Source organism: Triturus cristatus, chromosome 10, assembly GCF_964204655.1.
Source record: "Triturus cristatus chromosome 10, aTriCri1.1, whole genome shotgun sequence".
In the NCBI taxonomy this organism is placed as follows: domain Eukaryota; kingdom Metazoa; phylum Chordata; class Amphibia; order Caudata; family Salamandridae; genus Triturus; species Triturus cristatus.
In genome coordinates, this window is record NC_140593.1 from 679104233 (window position 1) to 679128498 (window position 24266).

Consider the following 24266-nt stretch of genomic DNA (forward strand, 5'->3'; position numbering starts at 1 on the left):
CCCACACTACCACAGATAGAGAGTAAGGTACTATCCACTTTTACCTCTACCTACCTTTGGGGTTCCACTGGACTCTGCGCACACTATACCTCACTTTGGCATAGTATATACAGAGCCAGATTCCTACAACTGTTTGATAATGGGCAGATAATCTTTTGAGGAACTGAAGGGGCAATACACTCTTCAAAAAACGGAGAGAAACACCCATACTTAAGTTAGACACGGAGTACTCAGTCCCTCATGAAGGCAGGAGCTTCCTCTTCCCTAACAACATTTGAAAAATGGTTCAAGTACGGTCCTCATGACAAAGGCCTGATCTCTAAATTTCTAACAGAGCATCCGTCCGAGGACAAAATGCCTGGTCAGAGACGATGGGATGCAATGTCCTTCACACACAAAGAGTGGGGGGAATTGTATGATGATAGGGCACCGTCCTTCGCATTGAATGTTTAACTGCGAGAAATGTAGTACACACTCCTCATGTACTGGTACATAAAGCCTAAAATAATTTCTAAATGGAAACATCTAAAAGCAGTTCCTGCTGGTGTGAGCACGGAGCTGTGGGCACATTACTGAGCCTCCTTTAAAAATGTCCCAATCTTGGTAAATAATGGAGGAATGGCATGTTGGCCTACTTCTCCCTAAGCTGGTAAGTCTAAACTATGAACTCTTGCCATTCCCAGGTGATTGTACTCTCACTGCCTGACTTTGGATTTGATGAGCAAGAAAAGAAGACCTTAGAGAACGGCGACCAGTTTTCTCTAATTAGACGAGGATCTTAACTGCTGCTTGGACCAAAGACTCAGAATACCCAAACCGAATCCTCCCTAAGAGAGGCTCACCACCCTGTGCTCTTGGTATTAGTAAAAAGACCCAGTGGACGAGGGATGGGCCCAGAGAACTGCATCCAAGAAGGTCAAATTGGTCTAGCCGCTCCTGGAATTCCTGATGGATATGAGAGGGTGACAGGAACCATTGCTTTGTAATTTTCTGACTTTTTGTACCAGTGAGACAGAAGGTGGATTACCAATGGATGAACGAGCGTAAGATATGGAGATATACCTCCATTTCGTCCTGGCCTCATCAACCAATCAAACGACGAATCTTCTGACTGGTCCAGAAGGGATGACATTAGAGAATGCAACATACTCTGGTGTTGAGGAGAATGGAACACCATTTCTGAGTCTGTTCTGAGGTTTGCTCCTATGACCGGCAGGCTCTGTACTAGTTCCAGGTGAGATTTCTCTTGACTGAGAAATAATCCATGTATCTTTAAGCTCTTGCCAACCTGATGAACAACCTCCAATCCTCTGGAAAGAGAACAACCACAAATTAGGCAGTCATCCAAGTATGAAAAAACACAAACCTGTGGCATTGAATGTACCCACCAGAGGGGTCAAAACGTTTGTGAAGGCCCTTGGAGGATGCAGGCCAAATGGAAGAATACAGAACTGAATGTGCATTCATACAAATAAAGATTTTTGGAAAGACACATGAAGAGGAACATATAAATAAGCATCCAATAGAATAAGTGAGGCGAACATATAATATGGAGCGATACCTCCATATTGTACTAGCACCCTCAACCAAACAGGTGCAAAATCTTCGCACTGGTCCAGAAGAGAAGTCAGACGAGTATGTAACTTGTTCTGTTGTTGAGGAGAGAAGAACAACATTTCCAAGTCTGTTCTGAAGTTTGCTCTTATGAACTGCCGGCTCTGTACTAGTTCCAGGTGAGATTTTACTTGATTGAGAAAGAATCCATGCATCTTCAGATTCTCACAAATCTGGTGAACCATCTCCAACCCTCTGGATAAGGAGAGGCTCAAATTACCCTGTGGCATGGAGTGTACCCACCTGAAAATATAAGAAGGAGGGCTTTCGAGCCCAATCATTGTCATCTGCCAAGCAGCCGGATAGAATGTGTGAGGAGTGGAAGCTCGGTTGCCTGTGACCAGGACTGGGGGCCAAGGCCTGCTAGTTTCCCTGCTGGGTGACGGGATATCACACATGAAAATCCAACACCACCTGGTGGACCACCAGCGGCTGCCTGTTTGCCAAGACCAGTGTGCCTTGTGAGGATGAGTACATCGTTGGAGGTTTCTGAAAAATCCAAATCTCTTACTCCTACTTGGAGGGTGAATCAGTCAATAACTCGCTGTTCTTAACAGAGCGTTCCGAAAATTGTCCGCCTTTCAAAACCTCATCCAATATGCTAACTGGCAGCCACTAAGAAACCAGTAGCGGCCCCAGAAGCCCAAAAGCTGTTGAGCAAAATGTCTGAAAGAAGTCTGACTTGCTGTTCCATCATTCCATTATGTATTTCCTCATCTAAGGCCTGAGGAACACACAGAAGGCACTGCACTGTGTAGGTTGCATACGTGTTGGCTCTGAATATGCCAGCTTGATGGCCCCATCAACTTTCTTGTCATCTGATCAGCCGGTGATGCATCAACTGATATAGTTCCTAGAGAAGCAACACAGACCATTAAGGAATCCACATTACCTGTATATGGAAATTCTTACTGGGAATTAGAGGCTATCTGTGGGACAATAGTCTTGAAAATATGGGCTTTCCCACACCCTTTTACTCTTATTAGAACCTTTCTTATAGCACTCTGTAACATAAGAGACTCTGGCTCTGCCTTTTGATAAAGAATTTAAAATCCTCTTCATCGTGAGGTATGGAAGAGGCAGGAAAGGCCACATTGATGCACAGGTGTTAAATAAGTTCTGATAGCTCTGTACCTTGTTCATATCTCCCTCTTTGTTACGTTTCTTCTTCTGTATCAGGCTACACCTCCAGTCTGCCTTTTTGGATTCAGAAGGTACCTTTACGGCAGCCGCTACAGTCCGATTTAACCATGACTATCAGCTGAAGGCAGGCCTTATTCCAGACTAAGGGGATGGTCCCAGGAAACTGGCACTGCGAGTCCACTTCTCCTAATCACCCAGTGGAGGAAAACGACCCTCGTACCCATATCTGAAGTGTTGCCCGAAGCACACATTTTAATAACTCCAGCCTATTCTCTAAATCTCACTGACCACAGTCCTAAATACAAACAAAAACATTCACATAGTCACTATTTAGTCATAAAAAAAACCAAGGTGGCAGTACATCAAAACGAATAGGGGGTAATGAAAAAGTTTGCTAGATCAAGCTCCTCTTATGTTAAACATTATAACCACAAACTAACTTTTTGGGCCCCTGTGCTGGCTAGGTTACATGCCATAAGGGTCATACAATATCTATTTCTATTTAAATTCGATATGTAAATAAAAATTACTTAGATTTGATGCTTAAGACAGCCAATTGCTTGTTAGAAGACAGCAATAAAAGCAAGTGATTACAACTAATTCAGAAAGCCATGGCAAGAATTGCTTTAGGACTTAACTAGACTAGATCATAGGTTCCCTGCACTGGCCAGTTTACATTGGCTTCCTGTTAAGACAGTATATTTTGTTTAAATCTATGTGCCTAGTCATAAAAGCATCAGTAACCTTAGACCTACTCCTAGGTTTAATTGCTTTAAACATCACTGTCCCTGTGGCACACTATGTTCTGCAGAACAGACACTTAACTATACCCAATTCAAGTGAGTGAAGATTGGTGGAAGGACTTTCTCAGTGTCAGCCCCTGTGCCCTGGAATCGTTTCACTTTGGCCATTCCTTAAAGCCAAATCATTTAAAGTTTACTTAAAGTTGAATTCTGGCTCTTTACTTCCCAGTAATTTAGGACTAGCCATATAGTCTGCCGTCTTCTAGAACGCAAACATACCCTGTGGTGTAATTCGTGCTTTCAAGAACCCATTCCAAGTTACAAGCTGTATAACTCTAAACTGATATTATGTGCAACCTACCACACATCCAAGGTGCTTCCAATGTCTTTGACGCATAGGGTTTGGAAAATAGGCATCTTTGAGGTTGTAAACAATAATTTACATGGTATATCACAATAAGATACAGTGCTTATAAGATACATCAAAGTGTCACATGGAAGACAGTTTCCTTGATTATTGGAAAGTGCCCAGCGTTTATACACAGTTGGGCATAGCAGAATTTATGATTAAGTGGGAAAGCCATCCTTAATGGAAGAGGATGCCTCACACACTATAGTGTCATGCTTCATCATCAAAATGCCAATACTGATTCTTGCTTTTCAGAATTAATCAACCGTGGCGTCTGAACATTTATCACTGACAACCAAATCTATTTAATAGTTTCAATTTTATTTAGTTCATTTATTCTTTTTTAATTTTTTTGTTTTCAATAAATCTTTATGGAAACATCTTTGTACATATGTATACACTTACATCAAAACACCACAACCAAATTTCATAATGAAAAAACGCAAATGGAAAAATTATTTGACCGTTCTCACATTCATACTACTTCAAACACCCACACTCTTACTGACTCCTTGGTGACATCCCAGACATACGTGACACACACATTTCTTGGTCTACCTATCATTTTATGGCTTTCAAATGACCAAGGGTTTCTACCAAACAAACTGCACTTTTGGAAAATCAATAATTGTGCATTTAACGCAAAGTTGGCAAATTGCTTTTTCAATTTAAACGCTATTTAGTGAGATGCACAGAACAACACAATCACTAAATTTAACATGTCACAAGATCTTGTAATATCCACAGCAGACAGCTGATGTGGGTATTTTTAAGTCGGCGAACCCAAATCGATTATGAATCATTCGGTGTGGTTGAGTGACACCGGGGGGTAAATACGAAAAATCTTCTTTGCTCTCTAGTAACCGCTGCTAGCCACCGCGAGAACGTTGGGAGGCACCATACGAACGTTGGAGCAAGTAGTGAAGACTCCGCGACAAAAATTAAAGCAGTGCGTCTTGAGTTATTGTACTCCAGTTCAACTTGGAAGAATCCTTTCAATTTGCTAGAGAGCAAAGAAGATTTTTCGTATTTACCCCCTCGGTGTCACTCAACCACACCGAATAATTCATAATCAATTCAGGTTCGCAGACTTAAAAAAAAAACACATCAGCTGTCTGCTGTGGATATTACAAGAACTTGTGACGTGTTAAATTGTGTTGTTTGGTCCTGAGGAGAACCCACAAATTGAAGAGGGTTCGAAACGCGTAGACCTGGCGTTGTTTATCTCCGAACAAACATTTTAGTGATTGTGTTGTCCTGTGCATTTAACTAAATAGCGTTTAAATTGAAAAAGCAATTTGCCAACTTTGCGTTAAATGCACAATTATTGATTTTCCAAAAGTGCAGTTTGTTTGGTAGAAGCCTTAGTTCATTTTAAAGCCATAAAATTATAGGTAGACCAAGGTATGTGTGTGTCACGCATGTCTGGGATGTCACCAAGGTGTCAGTAAGAGTGTGGGTGTTTGAAGTAGTATGAATGTGAGAGCAGTCAAATAATTTTTCCATTTGCGTTTTTTCATTATGAAATTTGGTTGTGGTGTTTTGATGTAAGTGTATACATATGTACAAAGATGTTTCCATAAAGATTTATTGAAAACAAAAAAATAAAAAAAGAATAAATGATATAAATAAAATTAAAACTATTAAATAGATTTGGTTGTCAGTGATAAATGTTCAGACGCCACGGTTGATCAATTCTGAAAAGCAAGAATCTGTATTGGCATTTTGATTGGTTTCTCTTTCTATTGGCTCAGCCTTACTGATTAGGGCCTACCCCATTATTGTTTGCAGGATGCTTCATCATCGGCATCCTCTCCTCACCCTGGTAAGATGGTACCACCAGGGTGGATTCAACCTCCTCTAACACTTGGCGGTAGGAGGGAGTTCTTGAATAAAACTGCTGGACAAAGCAGGATCGAGATAATCGAAAAAATACCTTAGAGTCCCTCGGTAAACACCTTTATTAGTGAGGACCCTAGGTATGTCCAAAAATCAATGTATCAGGTGGATAAGAAGAGAATAATGACTCAAATCCGTCTTATATTAGCCAACATGTTTCTGCCCACAATAACTAGCCTATCCGGTTTGGGGCATTCATCAGGGCTCTAGGATCCCTACATTTAGTCAGTAGGCTCAAACTATCCTACAAGGCAATGCACCTTCATTAACAACGAAAGCACCCAGGTGAATCCTACCTGTGTTTTCTTAGGATCGACTCAATGGGTCAACCCTACACGTTAGGGGATACCAGAAGTCTGGTCAGGGAGGGGGTGGTGTCCTCTGTAGTCACACAGTCATCAAAACGTCCATCACGCCCAGGGACCTAATCGTTCCCGCTCCTTGCCACAGTAACGTTTGAATCATTGGGCTCTTCTTACCCGCCTGATACAGTGTTTTTAGACATACCTAGGGTTCTCACTAATATAGGGGATAACCGAGAAACTCTAAGGTATTTTTAGGGATTATCTGGATCCTGCTTTTTCCAGTAGTTTTATTCAAGAGCTCCCTCCTACCTCCAAGTCTTCGAGGAGGTTAAGTCCCCCCCTGGTGGTACCATCTTACCAAGGTGGAGGAGAGGATGCCGATGTTGAAGCATGACAATATTATGTTTGTGAGGCATCCTCTTCCGTAAAGAACGGCTTTTCCACTTTTTCTGCTATGTATAACTGTGTATAAATGCTGAGCATTTTCCTAAAATCTAGGAAACAATCTTCCTTGTGATACTTTGGTGTATCTTATAAGCACTGTACCTTGTGATATACTAGCTCTTCGTTGGAGGGTCGTACGGGAGCATTTCCTCGACACCTCTATTTTGTGATAATAGTACCCTATTTTACATTTCATCTAGGGTCTGTAATTTAACGTTTCCTTACAAATTCCTTGCTGTATTGTGTTCTGAGGTGGCGGTGTTCCATTGTTGGAGTCATTCTACAGCATTTCAATATAGAATACGTTGATGATGAAGAAACATTGTTCCATGTGAAGACTAACCCCTCTCCAACCACTGTTTTTGTTCTGTGTTAAGATGTAAATGTTCTTGTGTGCCTGCTCTTTGCTGGAAAACAATAACCTAGAAAAAAAACATTGTTGGGCTCGCCATTCTGCAATGCTACAAGTTGTCTGATGCAGGAACCTCCTTGATATTATTGATTGGATAACCTGTTCACTTTGCCTTGAGATAGGCAAGAATGTTCAGGTCCGGCCACAATGTGCACACTACCATGAATTCAGTGATACTTACTAACAACTCCAGCTGTGCTTATCTAATCACTGGGGGATGATGTAGACAGAAAAGAACAGGAGCACCTGTGATGGAGGGAGAGATTTGTAGGTGTCGGTGGTAGCATCAGCGAAAAGGTACTACAGGTTTTACAGACCGATAAGTGGAACAACCTCCTTCTCAGTTTTGGGCCTGGGCCTTGTCTGTCTTGGGCCACAGCTTGCCTTATATGTGTAAGGACTGTGGCAAAAATGACGGACGAAATGGTAATGTGTGAAACTCATTTGGTTATGAAAATCACACCAGGAAATAGTCAGAAGTTACACATGCCTGCAGTTTTACAAACTGAATATCACAGTGGGAAGCGTATTAACAGAGTTAGATGTAATATTAGACTTGGAAACTCTATTGTAAGAAAAAAATAAAAAATGGACCGGATAGTCGAGAAGCATTGCTTGGGCCATTGTGGATAAATAGGAAACTATGCATGCATATTAGACATTTTATGTTCTCTAGCTGGTAAATATTTTGAGACCTCGTGTGGTAGATGTGTAACATTTCAAATGCATATCTGTTTTTCTCCCCACAGATTACTGATGCCAGTACGCAGACCATCCCAACTGGCGCTGCATGTTCCATGACCAACCAGAACAGCCACTGGAGCGGTCAGCCGTTTGCCCAGTCTCTGCCTGTGGGAAACTCAAAAGCAATCGCGGAGAAACTGGAGGTGGTGCATGCAGAGGTGCAAAAGTTGACACAGGCCCTTCATGCAATGGCAGAAAGACAGAATCGCATGGAACGCCAGCATGAGCAGCAGCAGCAGCGTTTCCAGCAGGAAGTGCTTGGAACTTTGCAGCAGATGACGTCCTTGCTTAGCCAACAACAGCAGCAGCAACAGCAGCAACAACAACAGCTCTGCCACGCCCACTCACCACTCAACCAAGCCTGCCTTCCTTATGGCAACATGTCAGAAGCTACACCGGCCCTGCCTAGCTTTGGACAGTTCAAGATGGAGCTTCTTTGACGGTCACACAGCTTGATATTATAATGACCACCTCACAATGTAGATGTGACCAGGGCTACGCTTCTACGTATATTTCTGGAGTGAAGCAAAGGGCCACGTGGTGCTTTCACAGAAGAGATGAGTTGTACAGTATCAGCTGCTAACAGCTGTTCTCTGATGCATAAGCTACACAAGAGACCAAACCATTTCCGGTCATATATGTGAAGTGTTTAAAAGAATGATGGTTACTTGAACCTGCCAGTTGTGGGCTGGGACTGGGCCTCTCGTTTGAGTGAAGGATTTTTTCCATTAAAACAATAATAGAGCACTAGCAGCTGTTGGGGTTTATTTTTATGCTGTACAGGGGTGTTTCTGAAATTAGCAGGGTTGGACTTGCTCATAATGCCTTGCTCCTAAATTCTTATCCTTTTAGCTAGACCCTTGAAGACTCTGAAAGAGACTGATATTTTTCCTGAATCACGAAGCAAGGTCATGGCCAGTTTGTGAAAGAGTTTTATTAAAAAATGAAACTTTGTAATTTGCTTCAATGGTTATTCGTGGTCCACAATTTGCATCAACTAATATTTTCTTCGTCTTTGTACTGTTTTTTTTGTTCCTTCTTAAAAATTAAAATAACAATCTTTGACTGTCAAACGGAAAAAATTGAATCGCTTGAGGACAGCCCCCATGCCACTTCTGGCCAGCACCAGCTTTATGCTTCTCGTCAGTGCTGCCGATAAAATCCCTGCTCGGCCTACATGTCTGGGATGGCATAGAGCAGGCGCAGTCCTGCATAATGACACCAGCCAGGGATAGGCTGTAAATGACTCTGCCTGTCGGCCATTGGAGCGCTTACAGGGCTAAAACATCCACAATGAAAGGGCACTTGAGATTTCCTTGGAGTAGTTTTCGGTCATAGATCACAGGTATTATTAAAACGTATTGTTCTATATACAACAAATACTTGGCGTACGATGCAACACTGAAAATGTCCAGTAAAGGGGTATCCAAAACAAATAATAGAGCCCCTCGAATTATCACTAGGAAGGGTGCCGGGTGCTCGGAGCACACATTCCCTAACTGTAGCCAGAAAACCTCCATTTCTCACCTCGTACCTTTCTCATTAGACTTCTAAAATTGCTGAAGGGACTGGAGCAAATCACCCAGTCTCTCCCAGTGCACCTTATAAAAATAATATTTGAGAGTTTTTTTTTTCCTCAAGAAAAAGTTCAGTGTACAGAATGGATGAGTAATCTAGTTCGTTTCAATTCTGTATTCCAGTCACGTCAGACACGAGTACCAGTATCATTCACCGCAGATCTTCCAGGCTGATCAAAAGTCCACAGAGGTCTCTCTTTGATTGTTCATTTCGATGGTTGTGTAGTTCTGGGGGCGTCTGCAAAAAAATAAAAATAAAGGTACAGTCATTTCCTGGTGAAAGAAGCACAAGTCTGCATCCCCGATTTGATTGTTCATTGCCTCTGCTGCTAGCAAAACCAGCAGCTCTTTTAATAAACCAAATGTACACAGGACCCTACATAATCTTACATTAAAGGAAAGGAACTGCATGGACCACAATACAGAAATACAGAGGACTGAGCCAGCGGCTTTATTACAAATGTATAGAATGTAAAGAAACCTGTTGAGTGAAATGAGAACATACTGCCCACATGGCCGCATGGGTTGTGAGATTCAGGAACATCAGATAAACAGCGTGACTTAAAACTGCAGGCCTCAATTATATATATATATTTAAATATATTTTTATTTGTTTTTGATAAAGTAAACGTACAGCCATCACACAACAATAGCAGTGGTTGCTTGGTGTCACCCTGAGCAATGTGAGATGGGCTAAGGTTTTAAAGGATGCGGTTTGGTTTCTGCGGCCTCTGTTTTTCAGAGAGTCATGGAGAAGGTTTTGAAGGAAGTAGAAGGTATCAAGATTTATCAAGATGATATCTTGATATTTGGTTCTGATACCAGAATGCACGATTAAATGGTGAGGATGGTTCTTAAGAGGTTGGAATGTGTGAATTTGACAACGAAGAGAGAGAAGTGCAAGTTCAGGCGGTCTTTCATTGAGTATTTGGGACAGGAGGTGTCTAAGGATGGAGTTAAGCCGAAATTGAGTTTGGTCAATGCCATAAGGGGTTTGGTGTCTCCGACTGGAGAGGAAGGGTTGTGTACATTGTTAGGGATAGAGTATTATAGTAAATTAATTCCTTACTTTGCATCCAAGTGTTCAAGAATGAGACTTCTATTGCAGAAAGGTGTATCATTTTGTTGGGACGACAGGTGTGAAGAGGAGTTTGTAAAGTTGAAGGAGGAGCTGGTGGATGCACCCAGTTTGAGAAGCTCTGATCCTAGCATGAAGAGCACCACTGTCACTGATGCTAGTGTTAAGGGCCTAGGAGCAGCCTTAATGCAGGGAGAAGGGCCAGACACCAGAACCATTATGTTTGCATCTAGGAGCCTTAGTGGACCGGAAATGAGATACTCGATCATTGAGAGAGGCTTTAGCGATTCATTGGGCTGTAAAGAAGAGGACACCGTTCTTATGGGGTGCAGAGTTTTGTGTGAACACGGATCATAAGCCATTGAGAGAAATATTTCTTAATAAAGGCATTGATGCTGTGTCAGGGAGGATTATCCGCTGGATTGTAGGTTTGCAAGAGTACAATTTTGTTGTTGAGAACATCCAGGGGTGTAGGAATGTGGTCGCCAACACTTTCTCAATGTTGGTGCCGGAGTATGACTCAACCGCAAGACATGATGAGGAGGAAATCGAAGAGAAAGTGTGTGTTTGTGTTGTAACGGGCGCCACCATTTCAGAAGAGGATTTGCGCAAAGCTGTGAGGAAAGATGTAGGTATTCAAGACGTTTTTGAGAGATTGAGGTCTGGGTAGAGTAAGAAGGGTTGTTCCAATTGAGAGTGTCAGAAACTTTGGTCTGTTAGAGAAGAATTGTCTGAGATTAAAGGTTTGTTGTTTTGTGGGACCAGGCTGGTGCCCCAGTAGCGTTTCCTAGGGCTTTACCCAAGTTAGCACATGAAAGTCACTTGGGCATCTCAGAGACCAAGGAAAGACTGAGGGAAACACATTGGTGGCTGGGTATGGATCGGGTCGTGAGTGTGTGCAATGCATGATGAGTGATAACATTTCAATGCAGAGAGTACAACCTATGGTGATTAAGCATTTGCCAAAGGGTCCATGGGAGGAAATTGCTTTAGACATTGTGGGACCCATTCATGATCGAAGTGGGTCGTACTATGTATTGGTTCTGGTGGATCTGTTTTCACATTGGCCTGAGATAGTTGTTATCACGGGCATTGAAACTAAGCATGTAATAACTTTCTTACAAGATCTGTTTGGACGTGAGGGCATACCTGGCAAATTGTTGGCTGACAATGGTGTGCAGTTGGTGTCAAATGAGATGGAAGTTTTATTGTCTGAAAGAGGAATTGTGCATGCCAAGTGTGCCTTCTATCACCCAGAGTTGAACGGTGTCGTGGAACATTTCAACCGGGTGTTAAAAGAATCCATTAGAGTGGCTAAGGATGGTGGTTTGGATTGGAGGGATGAAGAACGCAGAAGGGTGCGTATTGTGTAACACCTTATTCTGTGACAGGCAAGGCTCCGTTCGAACTCTTTAGGAAATGAAGAGCGAGTTGTCTGCTAACACTTAGCTGGGATGTGAGTAAGCGTGAAGAAAGAGGTGAAAAGATGTCTGTGTTGGACAAGGAAAAGTAAAGTATCAGGTTGCCAGGGGGACCTGCAAAGTTTTCGAAACCCATCAGGTGGTGAAGTTATTTAGGAATGCTGTAAAAACTACGGATACCAGAGTGTGGAATCTTAATTGAATGTCTGTGTGGAACTTTGGTACGGGCGAAGAGAAGACAAGGGTTGGAGATTGGCAGGAGTGTGACGGATGTGAGAAGGAGTTTCAGACCTTCTAATACAGTGATTCCTCCAACTGTGTGAAGGAGTGTTAGACCAGTGGTCCCTCTTAATTACTTAAAAGATTCCGTTCAGTTTAATGCTGTAATGAGTTTCTGAAGCTGCTAGGTCCCCAGTAGTCGCTGGCTCTTGTGTTTTTTGTTGCCGTTTTGTTTGGTTGTAATGCACAGTTCTTTTGGTGTGTTAGTTTTTTATTTTATAAAGGGGGGAGGTGTGTGGTAATTGGGTTGGTGGTGTCACCCTGAGCACAGTGAGATGGGCTGTGTCACCATTCGATTTGAATTCCTGCGTGTCGGGATTCCAGGACAAGATCGTTGTGAGAGGAGAGCAGTAGCTGGAAGGTGCCCAGTGGCTGGGGTGTTTCTCGTATTGTTATACTCAATAAATCTAGCTAACACTAACTACATTGTGCCTGAACCACTTTATTACAGATACATTCACTAAAGACAGCTTCAATAAATCCACGTATAATCTGCAGAACAATTCAGGCCTTATTTTTGCAGAGTGAACTAAGTCCAAGAAATATTTAATGCAAATTGCTGTTTTACCAACCTGCTGAAGCCTTACTGTGAAGAGACTACCTTTGATGAATCCTTGGCTTCTGTGCAGAAGCCTTTAGATGACTCCATTGGGCGCAGGTCTGCCTAGTGAATGATGGCCTCGGTTTTACGTCCAATTCTACTTTCTTTACCCTTCTAGCTCCATGCATAAGTGCAGCTTTAAGATCTGCGCAACAGCAAACGGTTCCCACACATCCCCAGTTGGAGCGGTCACTTACTCGACCACCCTGAAGTGTTACGGGGACTCATTGGGTTATGAACCACTAATACAGATGTGCGCTACAATACATTTCTTGTTTTGATCTGAAGGACGAAAGTTAATTTTCCAAACTCGTTCATTTTAGGACATCTTAACCCCTTAGCCTGTGGATAATGTTACACTTTTCCACTCCACTCCACTTAATCCAGAACGTTCTTACTTTAGTCTTAGAATTACGGCGATTTTAACCATTCCTACATTGTATCTAATTTTAAATGGGAATCTGAGGCACGCGGTAGAAACCTTAATCCATCTGTCTAACTAGGCAAACATTTGCTACATTAGACAACATTTATTATTCTACTTTGTAATAAATGTAAGTGGTTGAGGAGCCTGGCACCGAATAGGCACGATGCAGGGCTGTGGTGCCCCACACACTGTGATGAAAAGCGCTCACAATGATCTACTCAACGGAGCAGTGACTTTCAACATGAAGGAGAGATGACTGTGGAGAGGATTGTTCAGTCAGGTATTGTGGGTCTCTGGAGAAGACGAAGAGAGATGCAGCGGCAGACCAGTTGGCATGCGATAGTCTACTGAGATTAAGCATGGGTGTGTCAGGGAGCTCAATAAAAAGCAGTGTCCCCAATGAGAATAGTGCGAGATGCCTCGATCGCATCAAAAACACAGCTGAGAAGCGGTCTGCCCCTTTTGTAACTGGGAGCACAGTCAGGACCCGGATTTTGTCCTCTGACCAGTGCGGGGGTTGTTACTGGAGTGAAGTGGCAGACCGTATCGGCTGCTTGCACTGAGGTTGAAAGGCAGGCAATGATGGACCAGGGGGCGTGGAAAGTTTTGGGGTGCCAATAGTCCGATTGTACAGGAGTAATTGCTCCTTTCTTTGGATACCTGATTGTCAGGGAAGAGAACTGGAGAGTGTGTTGTGCTGCTGTGCCATAGCATTGAAAGCAATCCATCCTTGTTATTGGAGAACCAGACAACTTACTAGATGGGACAAAAAATAGAGTTCAATCATTCTAGGAAAACTCCAAGAGTAAGTCCAACAAAGATGTGAACCTGTTAATGGAATCATGTCGTGTGAAGTCAGCAAAGCAAGTGCTTTAATTGGGGGTGGGAGTGGGTAGAGAATGAAGAATAGACCCATGCAGAATCAAAAGCCGATCAAGGTGTCCCACCATCAACAGTCACAGGAGAATCCTTAACCAAAAGCCATGCGAGAAAATGTACAGTTTCTTACCTCCAGGTTTAGTTTTGCAGCTTGAAGAATTTTCTGGATTCACTTGCTGTGCAGTATTGCGCCATCTAGTGGTTGGGTCTGGAATTTTCTCCTTTTAGTAGTCCTCTGAGATTTTTTCTTTGTTGGTGAGGATCAACATACCCCCAACATTTGGTGTGCCTTGTGAGCTTGTACTGGTCCTCCAGAAGCTCCCACCTTTGGTCACCATCTTCAGATTTTTTTTGCTTCTTCCATCATCTTCTTGGTGGAGGTGGGCATGCTGCTTGTGAATCCAGAAAATATTTCAAGCTGCAAAACTACACATAAAGGTCGGTATTTGTAACAATGCCTTGTGTCCTGCTTCGAAGGGTGCTTTCATTAATTGTGTGAGTACCGCATTTAGATTCCATGTGGGTGCTGGAATATTCCTTGGCCAATGCTATTCTTTTTGCAAATTCCAAGAACCTCTTTATTACCGGTTATGTGAAAAAACGTCTTCCAATATGGCCAGTGTAAACCACTACTGCTGCTAAATGAACTTTTAAAGATGCATTTGTTAGTTTGTCCTCTAGAAGATATGTTAAATATTTTAACACTGTTTTGTCCTTAGTATTGACTCTATTAGTCAATTTTTAATACACCAAAATGAGTGGCTCTTCCTCTTTGCTACATAACACTTTCTTGTTGTTGGATTTCTTGCTTCTCTTAGAACAACCATTGTGCTTTAGATGACCAAACTCTACATCCTCAGGATCCATGCTGCTAGGCTCAAAGCCTCTGGTTCTGGGTGTAGTATCTTTCCTTTTTCCACTGACAACAGATCCTGTTTTGATCCATTAGTTTTGAGAACTATGTTCGTCTTGCCTACTGTGGGGGCAAGTTAATATTAGTGTCATTCTGCTTGTCCTGCATTTGCTGATCACTCGGTCTAACAGAGAAATCAGGGGAAAAGTATATGCAAAGGTCCCTGACCCAGTCTATTGACAGTGCATTCCCCACGGTTAGGTGGTATGTTTGTCTGAAGGCAACGTTTTGGCATTTTGTGTTCTGAGGTGTAGCAAACAGATCTATTGCTAGTGTTCCCCATTTCCAAAAGATCATTTTGACAACTACTGGTTTAGTTCCCATTCGTGGGAGCTCAAGGCTTCTCTGCTCATTCTGTCTGCCTCAACATTGTCCTTTCCCGATAGATGGACTGCTTGGATCTCTATCTTCCTTTGTATTGCTCATTTCCTGAGTTCTTGGGCTAGCTTTGTTATGGGATGGGATTGAGTTCCTCTCTGTGTGTTCGTGTAAAACATCATAGTTGTATTGTCTGTTTGAATCATTATTGTCTTCCCTAATAGCTGTTTTTGTGAAGCTCTCAAGGCTAGAAAAACTGTCTTTAATTCTAGGACGTCGATTTGTTGCACTGCATCCTGTTCCTTCCAGGCTCCCCATATTTTGAGTGGGCCCATGTGAGCTACCGAGCCCATATGTGAGGCGTCTGTGGTTATTGTCACTGTTGGATTTGGTTGTGCAATTGTCCTTCCCTGTGTTATATGCGATCTGTTCCACCACGCTATTTCTTCCTGTACCTTCTGCGTGACAACAACTAGTTCGTCCCAACTCCCTGTAACTTGTGACCATTGGCTTTGTAACCATTTCTGTATTGGTCTTGTGTGAAGTCCCACAAATCGGATTAATGGGATGCATGAAGACATCGTCCCTAATAATTCCCCACTATCAGACCTTGCCCCTTCAGGTAAAGGTGAGTTCTGTCAATAGAGATTGTGTTCTCTTTTCGCTGGGAAAAACCTTTACCTGTACTAAATTGATTTTTGCTCCCATGAAGATCTTTTCCTGTTCCGGTTCTGGAGACAACTTCTCCATGTTGACCGAGAAACCCAGTGTATGATGTTTCCTCATCACCTGTTGAGTATCTTTTTTGCACTTGTTATAGGAGTTTGCCCTTATTAGCCAATTGTCTATGTAAGGATAGACGTGGATACCCTTTTTTCTCTCAAGTGTACTGCTACTGCTGCCAGGCACTTTATAAACACTCTTGGTGCTGATTTTATTCCAAACACCAATACTGTGAACAATTAGTGACTGTTGTTCACTACAAATCTTGGATATTTTCTGTGCTTTGCATTCATTGGAATGTGCAAGTAGGCATCCTTCAAGTCTAATGTTGCCATGTAATCCCCTTTTTGCAATTGTGGTATGACCTCTTGCAATGTTGTCATCTTCAACCTTTGCTTTCATAATTTTGTGTATGAACCGCAGGTCTAGAATTGGTCATAGGGACCCATCCACCTTTGAGATTATGAAATATGTTTTCTATAGCTCTTTTGTCCAGCAATTCCTCTACCTCCTTGAGGATACGATACGATTCCTCCTTGGAATGGACCTTCCTTTTAGGTCCACTTGTTGGAGGGAATTTGTTTAGGTCTGTGCGATATCTGAATTGAATTAAGTTTAGTATCCATTTGTTTGAAGTTATCTTCCTCCACTCCTGGAGAAAGGTTTTTAATTTGCCTCATATGTTGTGTGTAGGTTTGGCCTTTCACAATTGGTGGATATGAAAGGACGTTTGTTGATGGTAAGTCACTTATTGGTAGGGGCTGAGCCTCTTTGCGGCTGCCCCTTTCCTCTGGTTCTTCCACAAAAAGGCTGGTGTCCTTGTTGCTGATACTGCCAGTTCAGTTGAGCCATGGTCGACTGGTTGCCACCTTGAAAACTCTGATGGGAAGTTTCGCCTGGCAGCTCCCTATGCCAGAAGTGTTGCGCAAAGGTAATGCTCCCCTTTGCATTTCTCCCCAAAACTGCAGTGCACCGATTGATTTAGCTGTCTCATTCTCCGTTTTCAATTGGTTGAGCACTTCATTCACTGTGCTTCCAAACAATTGTGCTTCGTTGAATGGTGTGTTAAGAATGTTAGCCCGGACTTCTGTCTTGATTCTTGAGATTCTCAATCGAGAATGGCACCCGAGCGTAATGCCCATCATCATCTGCCAGCCTGATGTAGTTGCCGCGTCTAATGCGGATGTTAGGCAGGTGTTGGCGATGTTCTTTACACTTTCTGTCAGATGTGTTGCACTTTTACTGTATTGCTTCAAAAGGTATATTATTAGTTCACCCATCTCATCCCAGTGTTGATGGGTGTGTATGTTGAGTAGTGCATTTGAATAGGCAATGCGCCCCTGGTTGGCAGCACTTTGTTCGACTTTCCATCCCATAAGGTCCATACTCTTGCTCTCATTCTCTGGAGGCGGCCCTGAGGTTGATGGAACGTTGGCCTTTTTGCTTGCTGTAAGATGTCGGCAGGTACAGTGCCTATAATATATGTAGGGACTTTTGAAGAGTTTTATACTTCCCTCTGCCCTTGCAATTGCTGATCTACAATTGACTGGTTCCTTGAATGAATCCCTGCTGTGGTCTAGGGAGCATGGGCTGGAATGGATTCCTTTCCTGTGTTGGCACCAATGTTTCCAACAGAAAACATGATTGTGATTTGTCTTCTTCCAGCTTCACACCATATCTCTCAGCAGCCTGCTTTATGACCAAATTATACATCCCAAAGTCATTAGGAGTGAAAAGTATAACTGTCCACTCCTTCCTCTGGGCAGTCTATTTCCAGTTCTTGCCACTGGGGTTCATTATATCCAGACTCCTCTGAACCTTGGTACACCCCCCTCCTGCTGCTGTTCTTCCTCTTCATAGAAGAGTTCTTCCTCCTCTTTTTGAGGCTCAGGGGTCAACAGTGATTAGATTTCCTTGACCTCCTTCTCTGTGTGATCTTTTGGCGTCTACTTTTTCGCCGGTATTCTGAAGCTCTTCAGACTTTCCTGCTTTTTAAGGAGAAGGGTGGCCATTTCGGCATTGAGGTGACTTTTTTCTCTCAACCTCGGCAGCCTGTTCTACGGAGTAGAGTCCTTAGACAACTTGAGTTTTTTCAGGAGTTTTTCCTCCAACAGAATCCCCTCAAGAGATCAGTGGGGCTCTGAGGCCGATGGATCTGTTCCCACTGATTTAGTCATCTTTTTGGTCGCCTGGCCTTTGATGTTGACAATCTCCAGATCTACAACTGAAGTTTCCATTTCATCTTCCTCTGCAACGTTTTCCTCATCTTCACTCGAGAGGCCAAGGTCTCTTAGGGATAGTTGTCTGCTGGCCCTGCATGTTATGATGGGCTACTCTCTGTCCCTCTCTCACCCCAAGCGTTTGACGTAAACAAAGAGCAGGCGTTACAGTCTTCACTTTGGTGCTCGACGGTCAGACAGAGGTTGCAGACTGGGTGTTTGTCCTTCTGCAAGAACTTGTAGTGACAATTCTTGCACAACTGGAAAGGTGTCTGCTCCATTAGGGCGAACAGGGAGCCCCCTGAACTGGCATACTCAAAACATTCGCTGAGGGAATCTCATCCTTTTCTGCAGATACCACCTCCGGTACCATGTCGCTGGTGGTGGTCTTCAATTTCGCTGATGTTTTAGACAAACTTCTACAAAACCATCTTCCTTGTATTGGAGATCCTTAAGCAAGCATCCAGACCAAATGGCTGAAAAACAGAATCTGAAGATGGCGACCAAAGGTAGGAGCTTCCGGAGGAAGCAAACAGCATGATTTTACAAGGGACACCAAATAGGGGTATGTGGACGCCTACCAACATAGAAATAAATCTAAAAGAGGACTACTAAAAAGAGAAAATACCGGACCCAACCACTAGATGGCGCAATAATGCACAGTATGTGAATCCAGAAAAGATTCACACTGCAAAACTAATAGACAAAATGAGCACAGATGCAAATATACACTTAAATGACTGGAAAGAAGGAGTGATCCAGAGGCTTTGTACCAGCGTACAAGAAGGTGGGAACCACAGCATAAACATGGACATCTGCTAGAGGAGCAGATAGTGAGAAGAATTAAGCAAGATCAATCAAATAACTGTGGGTGGGGGGGAGAGACGGCACCCAGTGTACCACCAAATACTGGAAAACCTGCTCACCTGCGTCGATGTGGGCTGTCTACCAAACAACTTGTGAGAAATAAATTGAAATAATTCGTTTTCATCTTAAGCTTCTCATGTGTCCACACATGGGCAATAAGGTTTTACCCCACCTCCTCCCACCCGCTAATGCATTATTTCAAATTACTAACAGACGTGTGCTGGATGCAGAAAACAGACTTCACTCCCCCAAACCCTTCCCCCTAACCCACACCCTATTTTTACACCATACCCTCAAACCACCCGTGTTCCAACAAGCCAGTTTTTTAACTTCCCTAAAACCCATCTGGTAATTTTTCCAGGTAGGGTGCAAATTAATGCCTTCTGAATGGCACTGGAGCAAAATATCTGAGGGAAGGGCCACGCAAAGAGTTAGTGTGTAAGAAATCATTTAGAATGGAGTATGCAGAAGGCAGTGACAGGCCCTCTATAAGGGGCTTATAGTATAAGGAGATCTATATACCTACAGATGCATACTGATCACACCTAGCTTCTTTTCTCTACACTGGCTCCTAAAAGACAGAAGACTCCCCTTTAAAGCAGTTTTCATAGCTCATGAAGCAAACTGTGGAACTGGAACACTCTTCAGTAAGGGTGGGCGCTTTGCTCCGCTCCGTGCACGGAGTGTGCGTAGTACTGCCCACTTCGCGCTGCGCAAAGTAGGCGTAGCAGGGGCAGACTACGCACACCCCGCGGCGGAGCAGAGTTGCCCGCCACCCGCCTCCCTCCCGCCCTCATTTTACAATTACTATAATCATTAGATAAAGAAAAAATTACTTACCTGAGCTGCTGCGTCCCGGGGCTCCATCTGATGATTCCTGGATAGCTTCCTCCTTACGAATGCGCATGCGCGGGTCGCCCGCGCATTCGTGAGGAAGAAGCTATCCGGGAAACACCCGGATGGAGCACCGGGACGCGGCAGCTCAGGTAAGTAATTTTTTCTTTATCTAATGATTATAGTAATTGTAAAATGAGGGCGGGAGGGAGGCGGGCGGCGCGTAGTGGGGCAACGCGAAGTGTGCGGGTGGGCGTAGATTTGCCCCCACTCCGTAATGCTTCACGTAGCCTCACTACGCGCACTACGCCCAGGGTTGCTCTTCAGCACAACCCTAGATGTAGTGGCAAACAAGGTATCTGTGATTAACCCCTTGCATGCCCGCCCCTTTCCCCGCCCAGTGCCGCGCCTTCCATTAGCGGGCGGAGTTCATGACGAGCTGGACTCGTCATGGGCACAGCGCCACCGCAGCCCATGACGAGTCCAGCTCGTCATGGGCACTGAAGGGGTTAAAGTTTGGCCCACTAACTGTGCCTCAATTCAAAACATCTCGAACTGGTAGATCTCTCTTCCTCTGTCCAGACTGACAGACTCAGGGCATTTATAGCGGTTTGATTAAGGAGTATTTTCACTCATCTCTGATTCCAGGAGACTTTAAAGATATGGTGTAGGAAAGTGCCCCTTTTTGCCATGGTCACCCCCACTTTTTACCTGGTTTTTGACGCAATTTTGACAGATGTGCACTGGGTTCCTGCTAACCGGGTCTCCAGTGCCAGATCTCTTTCCTTAAAACTCTACAATTGTTCCCCCAATTAGAAATACCTTTAGCACCCCATATAGGTCCCTAGTAAGTTGTACCCCTGGTACATAGGGCAGGGAGGCTAAAGAGGGTCTCTAAGGGCTGCAGCATGTATTCTTCCACCCTAAGGGAACCCTCACCACACTCATGCAAACTGCCATTGCAGGCTGCAAGACATGGTGCAGAGAAAAGTGAAGACATGAAATGGCACACCTCTTGTGTGCCATTCCTGCAGGCACTGTATGTGATATAAGTAAGTCACCCCTACAGCAAGCCTTACAACCCTAAGGCAGGATGCATTATATTACATGTGAGGACATATCTGCATGAGCAGATAGGCTCCTGTGATGTCCATGTCGATTCTGGGACATTGCTATTGAACAGGGAAACCATCTTGAGGATATGAACTGGTCACTGGTGATGAAGAGTTCCCCAGCTACATGATGGCCTCACTGAAACTAAAGATGGTTGGTATCAAATATCTCAAATCAATAAACCCACACTGATTCCAGTTATTAATGTATTAAGACCTGCACCTAGAGGACACCTCAGAGGGGTCCCCTGAAAACCTACCAAACTCTAGTGTACTGGCCTGCTGGTGTAGACCAGCCTGCCACCCCAGACAACCTCTGACCCCTTGAGGTGAGAGCCCATGCTCTCTGAGGGCAGAAACAATGCCTGCTCTAGCTGGAGGTGTTGTCACCTCCTCCAAGCAGGATGGCTAAGTAATCAGCATGTAATAACCAAAGAGAGTCTGTCCGTTTAATTGGACTATCTTTCCACTCATTATATTAGGTAGAAAATAGAAAGTTTTCTTAAAATAACCCTCACCCACTAGGGTTTCCACTTGGTGGAATACTTCATCATAGGGCTCTTCCCGTCCCGCTGCGGAACGGGCGTGCTTCAACCAACAGGTGTGTGGGAGCCCTTTGATCATATACTATGAAGTATGAAACCTATGTTCTCACATAAATGCGGAAGGAATCTCAGAGATATGGTGGCCCATACCAGACCACGTGTAAGGGGCAACTCGCAAACAAACCAGAGCTCCCCCCACAGGCCACCATCCATGTGGTAATTCTAGTGTCTGCAACCAAACAAAAACAACCAAACAGCTAACATCTAAAAAGACAACCTGGGAACAGAAAATTTACTAACTGCAACTCAAAATGTGCCATATACATGATTACTAGCCTGTGCAATCTCCATTGCATATGGATGGCGACACACCCGGATCTGCGAACACCGCAGCAATCTGAGATGTGAACGTGCAACCTCAAAAAATGTCAGTCCACTACATAGAAAAAAGACACGGTGCAAGATTTACACTGGACCGTTCTTGAACAAATCTGCAGTGAATCTCAACAGTTCGAGAAGGAAAACATTGGGTATTCAGATTAAAAACTAATATAGAGGGATTGAATAAAAACATACCCTGGAGCCAGTTTTCCTAAGTGTGACAAGAGCCATAAAAAGCATATGTTTTTATTAAAAAAAACACCTTGTTTTAACGGTTCCTTCCATAATTTTCTTTTGCTAGTTATTGACAGGAATCCTTGATTGATGTTCCAAATGTAAAAAGATCAGATATAACACACAGGATTTATTCCCAATTTTGTATTATCTCTGTGTTTTATGTGAAAATACCACTAGAATTGACAGTCTGTTTACTCGTTCAGTCCGACTGAAATAGACGAGCCTGAAAGTGAAAGCCAGACAACCAGGAAGTAGTTCCATTACAAGGCAGCCATCTGAGCAAGTCAGCGCTCTAGACCAAGCCGGCACAAGGACACTCACGCCTGTGCCCGGCCTCCAGTCATATAGAGATTCCTGCGTGCATACCAACACTGTCAGAGCTGCAGGCAGGCTAATTCCTTAGGCAAGGGTGTAGCTTTGAAGAAGTGAGTACGGCATAGCTGATACACTGTTTCCCTGTCTGTGCTAACTCCTTAGGCAAGGGAGTAGATTTGAAGAAGTGAGTACGGCATAGCTGATACACTGTTTACCTTGTGACTCCCTTTCCCCTAACGCAGTACCCTGTTATTTCTTCTTTCTCATGCAGTTTGACTAATAACATCACTTTTCCAGTCTGAGCTCATGAGACCAAAATCTGGCGTAAAACACGTATATTCCTTTCTTGATTTATATCAGCCAACAGCCACAATCTAGACCTCGCAAAAGAATACTGATGCTGGCATTGAATTGGATAAGACGCATGTATGTGTGTGTCGTTTGTCTTTTCTATGTTGTCCTTTTATTTATCACGCCTTATTCTGGGTAGCACCTAAACAATATTTCTCACCACCAATAGTGAGAGAAAAATATATCACGTGCTTCACCTGGTGATGTGTCCCATAACCCTTCACACCTTAACAACCATTTATATGACTGATTAATCTCCTCTTGTATCTTTTCAGATCTAAAAGGAACATTACCAATTGGGTGTGTGTGTGTGTGTGTGAGTGAGTGAGTGTATACATACACATATATATATATATATATATATACACACACACACAACCAATTGGTAATGTTCCTGCTTGTACCCTTCATTAAAGACTTGCCACCTTAAGTTTGAGTGGCAAAAGGGATCATTAGGTGCTTCTGATGAAAAGCCTTGGGGTAGGGCTTGGAACATGTAGACTGTTAAAATATATGCACATGACCGTATGTCTTTAATCTTCCCCAGTTTTAAACATACCAGCTAGAGGTAAGAATAAGGAAAATGCTACTTACCACAGTATGCATTTGTTCTCGTCATGTAGAGCTGTAGATTCACATGCTGTGCATAGCTCACCATCTAGTGTTGGTTCTGGAAGTTTGCACTTTGTTTTTCTTCTAATAAGTCTTTCCAGTCACGAGGTAGGGGACTCCTCCTTTCGGTGATAGTGCGCATGGGCATTGACTCCATCTTTAGATTGTTTTGCCGCAGAGGGTGATGATGGAGTTAGTAAGAGTAGTAAAGAGAGATGTCCATGTATATTTTATCTAAGTAAGATAGTACTGCAACAGGTATAGGTACCCGGGGAGGCGGGTGGACGCATGTGAATCTACAGCTGTACATGCCAAGAACAGATGCATACTGTGATAAGTAGCATTTTCTGTTCGAGGCATGTGAGCGGTAGATCACATGTTGTGCATAGACTATATAGCAGTTATCTCACAAAGCGATGGCTAACCTGCAGATGTTGCAGCTGTTTGAAATAGTGCACGTAAAACTGCTTGGCCCATCCTAGCTTGCTGTCTAGCTAAGACAGCTACACAATAGTGTTTTGTAAATGTGTGTGGTGTAGACCATATTGCAGCTTTGCAAATGTCATCTATGGGTATATTTCTTGAGAATGCCATAGAGGCTCCTAGTTTGCGAGTGGAGTGCGCTCTTGGGGGGATTGTTAATGTGCGTTTTGTGTCAATATAGCATGTTTGGATGCACTTGATTATCCACCATGCAATACCAGAGTTTGATATAGGATTGCCTTTATGTGGTGGAGCAAAAGTAACAAATAGTTGCTTGGTCTTACGGAAAGGTTTTGTCCTTTCAATGTAGAAGAGTAATGATCTTTTCACATCTAAGGTGTGTAGAGCACGTTTTGCCACAGAATCTGGTTGAGGAAAGAA

General features: G+C 43.4%; 2 protein-coding genes across 2 annotated transcripts in view; one reads left to right on the plus strand and one right to left on the minus strand.

Annotated features, from left to right (window-relative positions):
- The window catches only part of LOC146789900 (uncharacterized), a 199794-nt gene extending 191124 nt beyond the window's left edge, over window positions 1-8670 (plus strand). The window contains exon 5 of the mRNA XM_085628176.1: window positions 7719-8670. Within this exon, the coding sequence (XP_085484302.1) occupies window positions 7719-8153 (435 nt within the window). The 3' untranslated portion in view covers window positions 8154-8670. The remainder of the gene's footprint in view (window positions 1-7718) is intronic.
- Window positions 8630-24266, minus strand: part of LOC146789901 (uncharacterized) — a 427419-nt gene continuing 411782 nt past the window's right edge. The window contains exon 14 of the mRNA XM_085628175.1: window positions 8630-9528. Within this exon, the coding sequence (XP_085484301.1) occupies window positions 9465-9528 (64 nt within the window). The 3' untranslated portion in view covers window positions 8630-9464. The remainder of the gene's footprint in view (window positions 9529-24266) is intronic.